Genomic DNA, 11,480 nt, shown 5'->3' with positions numbered 1-11,480 from the left:
ATATACAAATACATGAAATAAGTCCTGGAGCAATCCAGAAAAGTAATGGATTGAAAGCCATGTGTCTCATGAATTTATATTTCAAATTTGAAGAAGATACCATGAAAAATGAGATTCCTGCAATATTTTTTCTGAAACTATTTATAGTCCCCCCAGCCCCCGAGGAAAAATAACCACCAAATGGATTGCAGAATTATACAAACTATTTTAGTCATTATACATGTTCCTGCATAGTTTTTCAACTATAAAATAATAGACATTTATTTGAGCACTAAAAAATACAAAAATAATTATTTGAGTAATAAAAAAGTAAAAAAAAAAAAAAAAAAATGCTTTGTATATAGTATGTATACTGAAGTATTCTGATTGCCAGACATGAAGTGATATTGGCAGACATGGTCATAGAGTCCATACAGATGATAATCATACAGATGGGCCATATAATCAATAATAGCTGATCATTGAATCACAATGATAGCCGTCATAGAGTCGGTAATAAACACGCTGATGTCCGTCCATACAGATGATAATCATGCAGATACGGCCACATTCCCCACACAATACACACACACACATATAAAAAATGTAGAAGAAAAAAAAAAACAGTTTTTTATGGATAAAGCAGATCGCTAAGTTACGCCCCGCTCAGATGACAGCGTGCGTGTCACAGCGTGCGTCACAGCTGGCAGGAGGGAGCGCCAAATTCAAATAATCTATATTCCGCTTTTCTGAGACTTTTTTTTCCGTGGACGGTCTCATTCAGTTTGTAAAACTGTATGCTACAACACCATGTTGTTTTTTTACCACCAAGACGCTGTTTTTGAGCGTAATTTATTCCATAACGGACGCGAACAATAACTCTCCCGAAGAAATGAAATGTAAACTAAGAAATATTCATCCTTATTGCAACGTTATTGTTTCGCTGGACTAAAAGTGCTCACTGGGATGTTGTTCTGTGGACCCTTACCTCTCTAACTAAACTGGGATTTCAGCAGTGGACGTGTTTGTGGCTCGTTATTACAGTGATAAAGGTACGTACAGCTTTTTTATTCTGCCTGTTTTGATGTGTACTGCTTACACAAATGTAGCAAATACATTCCTTATAAGCTTTCCATCGGAAAACAGCGATCTGTCATCGATGCTTGAGGCTTAGACCTTCAGAATGATATATAGTTTGCCAAGATTAATGATATTCTTTCAAGTTAAATTCATTCATAAACATTAAACTAGTGGGGGAAAAAACGCTTCAGTGCGCCGTCGCTCTGGTAAACGTTAACAGGTTAAAGCCCGGTAGTCTATACAAGGCCGCAAGCCTCCGTCTTTCTTGGCAACGAGAAAGAAGCTGGAAGCAGCAGGGGACGTGGAAGGGCGGATTTAGCCTTGTTTAAGAGCCTCTTCAATATACTCCACCATGGCCTTCTGCTCTGGGAGTGATAACCGGTAGATTTTACCTATGGGCACTGGCTCACCCGGCATCAAATGTATTGCGCAGTCCCATGGCTGGTGAGGTGGTAAATGTGAGGCCTTCTTCGGGCAAAAGACGTCACTGAAGTGGGCGTAACAATTCGGGATGTCAATGGATTGCTTCTCAATGGGACTTTCGATGGAAGTGGAGTTCAGATATAGGGTCTGTTCGTCTCGTCGTGAAGGTTGAGTTAGGTGAGGAAAACAGGCAGGAATGCATTGGTTACCCAACTTCAGGACGTCTCCCGTGCACCAGGATATTTGGGGTTCATGAAGTGCGAAGCATGGTCTGCCAAGGATGATGTCAGTGGTGGCTTCCTCCAGAACCAGTAATTGATGATCCTCTTTGTGCAGGAGACCTACTCGCAGGTGTACAGGACTGGCCAGAAGTTTGACATTGTGCCGGCTGAGAGGTTTTCCGGTCACGGATTGGATTTGGTAGACTTTGGGGTTGAGAGTTGTATGGATCTTGAGCTGGCAGCACAGGCTCCCGGATATGAAATTCCCAGCTGAACCCAAGTCAAGAAGGGCATGGACTGGAATTGAAACGTTGGATGCAATAAGCGTTACCACAATAACGAGGGGTTTCATATTCTGTGGAATAGGTTGAATAGCACTCACCAATAATCGAGGTCGAGTGGGGCATGTTGAGATCATATGCCCAGCATTTCCACAATATAGACACAGTCCTCTTGTGAGTCGCCTCTACCGCTCAGTGGATGACAGCCGCATATTATCGGTTAACATGGGTTTTGGGACTGGTTCGCCTCGTTTTTTGCTTCCGGCTTTGCTACTGTTCGGATGCTCTTGCTCTTGCTCTGCGCTTTGCTCCCTATTTTTGCACTTTTCTCAGATCTCTCTAAGATTTTAACTTCAGCAGATCAGCACAGTGCTCAGACAACACATTTTTTGGGGAAAATTAAGACTCTTTCCCAGCAGTTTACATTCCAGAGACGGAAAAACACAGCTGTGTACATTCAAACAGACAAGAGAAAATCTCGTGGAATCTATTTGCTGCAGAAACTGCCACAGACTTCTACAAAGGATTGTGTTTCTTGAAACAAAGTTACTTGCTGGACTTCCAAAACAGGTGGAACACACAGCAGATGGTCATCACGGACCACCTCAGCATACAGCCGGTGAGTCCTGTGAATCTAGTTAATCTCAACAGTTTATACAAAGTGTAGAGGAAAAAGCCAAAACAGATCGACAGACAAATCGATGGCGCAAACAGGGAGCGAGACCCAAAGGCTCTCGAGACATCAGATTATCACGAGTATCTCGTATTGCTGCCGTAGAATCCTCTACCCCAGATACGGCTATGACAAGACTTGTAAACACTGGCATCCATTAATGAATGTGGGTGAGGAATCCGCAAATGTGACTAAACACAGATCGAATCAGCCAGCAGCTAACATCGCTACTAACAGGCGCTCAAGGTCGAGCAGACAGCGGCTTTCAGCTCAGAGCGCAGCCGAGCCCAGGACTCTGATAGTGGGTGACGCTATTATCAGAAACATCAGTAGCAGGACTGCAACTACAAACTGCCTTCCTCAAGCAAATGTCTCTGATGTGAACAAAGAACTTCGGAACATTCTGATGAAGCACAAGACTGCAAATCGAGTCATCATCCATGTGGGGAAGAATGATATTCAGAAGGAGCAGTCAGAACTCCTTAAGAAGGATTTCAGTGAACTCTTTGAAACTCTTCAAAGTCTTGAAGTTCAGTCATTCATCAGTGGACCACTCCCAGCAAGGGGAACTAACATGTTTTCACGGTTGCTTGGGCTAAATACATGGCTACAAAGAACCTGCAGTATAAAAGGAATTAACTTCATCGACAACTTCAATCTTTTCTGGGGCCACAGACAACTGTTTAAACTGGAAGGCCTCCACCCAAACAGACTCGGTGCAAGAGTGCTAAAGGACAATATCTATTTCTCCCTCCGTCATCCTTCAGCGGTGTGTGCCAATCTACTCGGCCTGAATGGCACACACACACCTGGACAGAATATGAGTGACCACAGGACTTCATGTCAGCTTTTGAGTCAACATGTGGTTGACACATCCCACAAGGATACTGATAACACCACGCAGCCACAACAAGCACTGCTCATGGACATCCCAGTTGAGCCCTGCCCACAGAGCTCATCACATGCAGACTGTGACGTACTACAACAGCTCCAAGACTCAGCACCCAAGGACGACTTTCTGGAAAACAGCCAGGGAAGACAGGACAACATCTCACAGCCACCGGAAACACCAGAGCCAGAGCCCTGCTCACCAGATACACTATCCCTCTCCCCAGCATCTCCACTTCTAAGCTTCTCACAGAAAATGGAAGAACGGGTGTATGCTAGGACCAAACTCTCCCACTCTTTCGCTGCAAGCCCCCAGATATCAACTAAAAAACGGCAGGCCCCACAACCACCAAAGACTGCAGGCCCAGCTCACCCTCCTCCTCCAGCGAGAGCTCTCCGGCCGCTGCCACAACGCCAGGGCCCAAACCCCTCTCCATCTGGTGTAGGTGAACCAAAAACAACTGATAACAGCTCTCAGTGATATGTGTCGGGTCCCCGCTATATTAGCCACAACATTCACAAATGTTTACAGAAAAAGCGGGAACCCAGTGTGCCTGTAGCCTCCTCTATTTCTGTTTTATCACACGATAGAAAGTCTAAGGCCTTCTCAAGCCATACGGCTGACCCATCTAACCTGCGGCCTATAATGCATCAATCTAAGATTGCTGTAGAGACAAAATGTAATTCCATCAAGTTAGCATTTTTAAACATTCGCTCACTTAAAAATAAATCATTTCTGATCAACGATTTAATAACCACAAACAACCTGGATTTTACGTTTCTAAATGAAACATGATTAGAAGACAGCTGCAGTGCAACAGTCCTCAATGAAACAGCCCCTCCTAACTTTAATTTTGTCTTTAAGTGTCTGCAGGACTGTTAGGAGAGGTGGGGGTGTAGCTGCTCTGTTTAAAGATGTTTATCAGTGCAAGCAAATGTCATTTGGTCAGTATTTGTCTTTTGAATACCTAGGTATTGTGCTGAAAGGTGCTCCACGCACCGTTTATCATTATTTACAGGCCTCCAAAATATTCTCCAGCCTTTGTTGATGAGTTCACTGAACTGTTGTCAATGATTTCCTCAGAGTTTGACTGTTTTGCTATTGCAGGGGATTTTAATATTCACATAGATAATGCAGAAATCAAAACTAAAAAGGAAATTATAACTGTTTTAAACACTTTTGACCTGAGTCAGCATGTGCACAATCGTGGACACACTCTAGATTTACTCATCAGTAGAGGTCTAAACATCTCATCCATTGTAATTAAGGATGTAGCACTATCTGATCACTTCTGTATTTTCTTTGATATATTGATCTCTGTCACCACTGAATCTAGATCTGTCTCTATCAGAAAGAGATGCATTAACGAGAACACTAGTGCGCTATTTATGAAGGCAATATCATTAACACCAAGCATTTCTGCAGACCCTGTTGATCTTCTCCTGGAGTCATTTAACTCAAAAGTTAAGAATGAAAAGGTAGTTTTTAAATCAGCTGAACAACTACTTAAACTCAAATGGATACCTGGACAATTTTCAATCTGGTTTCCGAGCACATCACAGCACAGAGACAGCACTCATTAAGATAATAAATGATATTCGCGTCAATTCTGATTCTGGCAAAATATCAGTGCTGGTACTACTAGATCTTAGTGCTGCGTTTGACACTGTCGATCATAACATACTTCTAGAGAGACTGGAAAACTGGGTTGGGCTTTCTGGGATGGCACTCAAATGGTTCAGGTCATACTTAGAAGGGAGAGGTTATTATGTGAGTATAGGAGAGCATAAGCCTAAGTGGACGGCCATGACATGTGGAGTCCCACAAGGCTCAATTCTTGCACCGCTCTTGTTTAGCCTGTATATGCTCCCACTAAGTCAGATAATGAGGAAGAACCAAATTGCTTATCACAGCTATGCTGATGATACCCAGATTTACCTAGCCTTATCTCCAAATGACTACAGCCCCATTGACTCCCTCTGCCAATGCATTGATGAAATTAACAGTTGGATGTGCCAGAACTTTCTTCAGTTAAACAAGGAGAAACTGAAATCATTGCATTTGGAAACAAATATGAAGTTCTCAAGGTGAATGCATACCTTGACTCTAGGGGTCAAACAACTAAAAATCAAGTCAGAAATCTTGGGGTGATTCTGGAGACAGATCTTAGTTTCAGTAGTCATGTCAAAGCAGTAACTAAATCAGCATACTATCATCTCAAAAACATTGCAAGAATTAGATGTTTTGTTTCCAGTCAAGACTTGGAGAAACTTGTTCATGCCTTTATCACCAGCAGGGTGGATTACTGTAATGGTCTCCTCACCGGCCTTCCCAAGAAGACCATTAGACAGCTGCAGCTCATCCAGAACACTGCTGCCAGGATTCTGACTAGAACCAGAAAATCTGAACATATCACACCAGTCCTCAAGTCCTTACACTGGCTTCCAGTTACATTTAGGATTGATTTTAAAGTACTTTTACTTGTTTATAAGTCACTCAATGGCCCAGGACCTAAATATATTGCTGATATGCTCACTGAATATAAACCGAACAGACCACTCAGATCATTAGGATCGAGTCAGTTAGAAATACCAAGGGTTCACACAAAACAAGGGGAGTCTGCTTTTAGCTATTATGCGGCCCGCAGTTGGAACCAGTTTCCAGAAGAGATCAGATGTGCTAAAACATTAGCCACATTTAAATCAAGACTCAAAACTCATCTGTTTAACTGTGCATTTGAATGAGCACTGTGCTATATGTCCAAACTGACTGCAATGAATTTTAAGTATAATCATTTTATTTAAATTTATTTTAAATAAATTTCTATATCATTTTAAAATTCCTTGTTTTTATTATTTTTATTTCCATGTTTTTATTGATTTCACTTTCTTTTATGTAAAGCACTTTGAATTGCCACTGTGTATGAAATGTGCTATATAAATAAACTTGCCTTGCCTTGCCTTGCCTCTGGGTGACGCTGTGGGGGAGTGCAACGGTTAAGCATGACTTGTTCCTCGAAGCATGATTGCATGTGGGTAGAGCAGCGGATAGAGAGTTGAATCAGATCTTCCAGGCCGCAGGTGTCATCATAACCGGCTAATTGCAGACGTAATCTGGGCTCTAACCCTTGATGATAAGTGGTTATCAAAGATCGCTCATTCCATCCACTGGCAGCGGCAAGGGTTCTAAATCTTAAGGCCTACTCATTGGTGGACAGGGACCCCTGTCGGAGATGGTACAGCTGGTCACTGACGGAGGTGTCACCAGAGGGCCTTCCGAAACCTTCTCTGAAATGAGTGACAAAGTTATTAAATGATTGAGTCACATTACCAGATTGAGCCCAGATCATCTCTGCCCACTGTAGTGCCTTGCCGGATAGAAGTGAGACAATGAACGCAATCTTAGATTTTTCTGTGGGATATAAGTAGGGTTGCATCTCAATGGAGAGTGAACATTGTAACAGAAAACCGTTGCACTCCTCCGCTACACCAGAGAAGGGCGCTGGTTTGGCCATGGGACTGGCGATTACCGGTAGTGAAGAAGTGGTGGTGGAGGACACAGTGGTGGAGGAGGTACAGGAGTAAGAACTCATTGGAGATTATCCACGAGTTCCTGGAAGGGATCCAGTTGGCTCATGCTGAATTACTCTGTCTTGGTCGATCTTCTGTTACGGAAGTAGTCGTGGCACAGAGGATTAGTGAACAATGCAGGATGTTTATTGATTCAGCAGAGATAATACGGCAGTTGAAGGTGAGCTGAGACTTGATACTGAATGAGATGCAGAAAGGATATACTGAGAGATTTTATATCTTGCCAGGAACTCGTGGATGACTTGTGGAAGCACACACCCCAGGATGACGTTGGAGACGAAGGAGGATGATCACTGGAGGAGGACAGACGAAGGAGACACGGACGATCAACAAAGGAGAGGAGCCGGAGGTAAGTACACTCGTAGGTAAGTATCAGGTGAGGAATAGCGAAGAGCTGAGAGAGTCCACTTCGTGTAAGCGAGATTGGACAATGGACTGAAGTGGGGTGTGTGCTTATGTAGTGCGGGGTTGATTGGGTGCTGATGAGGTGCAGATGGTTTGAATCACAACTCAGGTGACAGTGATCGCTGTTATGGGTTGGTGGTGGAGCCTGTCCGATCTGTGACAACTAGCTAAATATAGTTATTTATTTATTACATTTATTTTATTTTGGTTAGCATTTATTTTATTTCAAGTAATAAAACGTTTTTGATGTTTTTGAACGATAACCCTGTTGCAGACAATGATCATGGGTAGAAAATCAGCCATGGAATAAAAAATTAATTAATTGAAAATAAATCAATAAATAAAGAAAATTGCTACTTTTGTGAGTCTACCTTTCACAATTCTAACTTTTCTTCTCAGAATTACAGGTTTATATCTTGCAATTCTACATTTATTTAACAATTCTGAGTTTATATCCCGTAATTGAGAAAAAAGTCAGATTTGTAATACAGAAACCCAGAACTGTAGAATTACAGAAGTTGCCTTTATTATTTTTATTCTTTATCCTGTGGAGAAACCAAGCTTCCATATTGCAGTGATGAGGTTGCTGATGTACAGTCAGGTCCATAAATATTGGGACATCGACACAATTCTAACATTTTTGGCTCTATACACCACCACAATGGATTTCAAATGAAACGAACAAGATGTGCTTTAACTGCAGACTGTCAGCTTTAATTTGAGGGTATTTACGTCCAAACCAGGTGAACGGTGTAGGAATTACAATAGTTTGCATATGTGCCTCCCACTTGTTATCACATCTTGTTCGTTTCATTTGAAATCCATTGTGGTGGTGTATAGAGCCAAAAATGTTAGAATTGTGTCGATGTCCCAATATTTATGGACCTGACTGTATGTTAGGTGCTGTGTGTGTGTGTGCGCGAGCGTTTTTGTGACAAATGAGGACATAAATTTGTATAATGACACAGGTATGACGCAGGTATTACAAGGTGAAGGTGACTTTTCAGGACATTGACCCATGTCCCCACTTTTCAAAACGCTTAGAAATCATACAGAGTGAGTTTTTTGGGGGAAAGTAGAAATGCACAGTCTCCTGTGAGGGCTAAGTTTAGGTTTAGGGCATTAGCACATACAGTTTGTACAGTATAAAAACCATTACGTCTATGGGATGTCCCCACATTTCACAAAAACAAACGTGTGTGCGTTAGTGTGTGTGTGTGCGCGTGTGTCTGTGTGTGTGTGTGTGTGTGTGAGTGTGAGTGTATCAGTGTGTGTGTGTGTGTGTGTCAGTGTGTGAGTGTGTCTCTCTGTGTGTGTATGTGTGTGTGTGAGTGTATCAGTGTGTGTGTATGTGTATGTGTGTGTATGAGTGTGTCTGTGTGTGTGTGTGTGTGTGTGTGTGTGTGTATCAGTGTGTATCAGTGTGTATGAGTGTCTCTGTGTGTGTGTGTGTGTGTGAGAGAGAGAGAGCGTCTATCAGTGTGTATGAGTGTATCAGTGTTTTTGTTTTTACATACCGTTGGGGACTTAAACCTGACTACACACAGACTCATGGGGACTTGTGTCACGGTGGGGTCATAAATTGAGGTCCCCACGGGTAAACAAACTTATAAATCACACAGAATGAAGTTTTTGGAAAATCTAAAAATGCAAACAGTCTCCTGTGAGGGCTAAGTTTAGGTGTAGGGTTGGTGTAGAGCAATAGAACTGTCTGTACAGTACACGGTCTGTACAGTACAAAAACCATTACGCCTATGGAAGTCCCCACAAGGATAGTGAAACAAGTGTGTGTGTGTGTGAAACTTACCGTCGCATCCTCGCTCCACCTGGCCGACTCTGTGGAGGGCGTCTGCTAGCAGGTCCGGCAGTCGGCCGTTCAGATCCACGGAGGCCAGGCAGCCCTGGTATCCATCCCGGGACGCGATCAGCTTCGGCAGGCTGCTGTACATGCTCTTGGCTACTCCACCGATATACAGCTCTCCTGAGGAACCAGAGAGAGATGCATCAGATCATCATCGGTGTGAGAGCCTGCACTGCTCTCTGACTCGTTTCCCTCGCTAATGAAACCAATGAAAACCTGAGGAACTGCAGAGCCGCTCTTCTGCACCATTTTAGTCTTTCTCCTTATAGGAAGCCATTCTGAATCTGACTTCTCAAACTCATTTTACAGCTTCCTCTGGATCTTGCAGAGATATCAGATAATATCAGATAATATTCATATTTAAAGCCCTCTGAGATATAAAACATTCATGCGCAAGATAAAAACAAACAGACGTGATGACACCAAACTGGAAATCATTAACTTTTTAACACAATCACAATAAAATACGAGTCCATAATAACGCTTCCTCCAGTGAAAAAGTTAATCTGCTGTTGTCTCTCACATCAGAATCCAGTCACATATTTGTTTAGAGCTGTTTTGTCTTGTAAACACTGCTTGATATGTGCAGATTTGTCTCCTAATTCAGACCAGAACACTTTTTCACTTCACTCTTCTACATCTTGGAAGACTTGAGAGCAAGGACATTTTCAGCAAATTCTAATAAAGCTAATAAAACATGTTTAACATAAATCATGCAGATACGGCCACATTCCCCACACAATACACACACACACATATAAAAAATGTAGAAGAAAAAAAAAACAGTTTTTTATGGATAAAGCAGATCCCTAAGTTACGCCCCGCTCAGATGACAGCAGCGTCACAGAAGCGTCACACGCTGGCAGGAGGGAGCGCCAAATTCAAATAATCTATATTCCGCTTTTCTGAGACTTTTTTTTCCGTGGACGGTCTCATTCTGTTTGTAAAACTGTATGCTACAGCACCGTGTTGTTTTTTTACTACCAAGACGCTGTTTTTGAGCGTAATTTATTCCATAACGGACACGAACAATAACTCTCTGAAGAAATGAAACGTAAACAAAGGAATATTCATCCTTATTGCAACGTTATTGTTTCGCTGGACTAAAAGTGCTCGCTGGGATGTTGTTCTGTGGACCCTTACCTCTCTAACTAAACTGGGATTTCAGCAGTGGACGCGTTTGTGGCTCGTTATTACAATGATAAAGGTACGTACTGCTTTTTTATTCTGCTTGTTTTGATATGTACTGCTTACACAAATGTAGCAAATACATTCCTTATAAGCTTTCCATCGGAAAACAGCGATCTGTCGTAGATGCTTGAGGCTTAGACCTTCAGAATGATATATAGTTTGTCAAGATTAACTTTGTCCCGTTTCATTTATTCTATTAGAAAACAATGGCACATGCAAACAAAGAACGTTCAGTGCGCCGTCGCTCTGGCAGAGGTTAACAGGTTAAAGAGAGCAGCCCGGAAAATGGAGCGCAGCTGGAGGAAAACAAAACTAGAGGTATTTCGTATAGCTTGGCGGGAAAGTACCCTATCCTACAGAAAAGCATTATAAACTGCTAGATCTGATTACTTTTAGTCTCTTCTAGAAGAAAACAAACATAACCCCAGGTATTTATTCAATACAGTCACTAAATTAACAAAAATAAAGTATCAACAGGTGTTGGCATTTCCCAAGAGCACAGCAGTAATGACTTTATGAACTACTTTACTTCCAAGATCGATACTATTAGAGATAAAATTATAACCATGCAGCCGTCAGCTACAGTATCGCATCAGATGCACTATAGATCCCCTGAGGAATAATACCACTCATTCTCTACTATAGGAGAGGAAGAATTGTATAAACTTGTTAAATCATCTAAACCAACAACATGTATGTTAGACTCTATTCCATCTAAACTACTAAAAGAGCTGCTTCCAGAAGTAATAGATCCTCTTTTGGCTATTCATATTATATTCATCACTGTCATTAGGATATGTCCCCAAAACCTTCAAATTGGCTGTGATTACAGTTTTTTCCAACTGCTTACACACAAAATCTTTTCATGTCACATGATTTTTGAAACC

The 11,480-nt window shown here is 42.0% G+C and overlaps 1 protein-coding gene across 1 annotated transcript in view; it reads right to left on the bottom strand.

The window, feature by feature from the left end:
* LOC306888454 (neurexin-2-like) overlaps positions 1–11,480 on the bottom strand; it is a gene marked incomplete at its 3' end in the record, with an annotated part of 552,351 nt that overhangs the window by 182,960 nt on the left and 357,911 nt on the right. The window contains exon 15 of the mRNA XM_079446766.1: positions 9,349–9,522. Coding sequence (XP_079302892.1) covers positions 9,349–9,522 — 174 coding nt within the window. The remainder of the gene's footprint in view (positions 1–9,348; positions 9,523–11,480) is intronic.

This window comes from Barbus barbus (assembly GCF_936440315.1).
Source record: "Barbus barbus genome assembly, chromosome: 2".
Classification (NCBI taxonomy): Eukaryota; Metazoa; Chordata; class Actinopteri; order Cypriniformes; family Cyprinidae; genus Barbus; species Barbus barbus.
The sequence above is the reverse complement of the archived record's forward strand: the minus strand, read 5'-3'. Positions and strand labels throughout refer to the sequence as shown.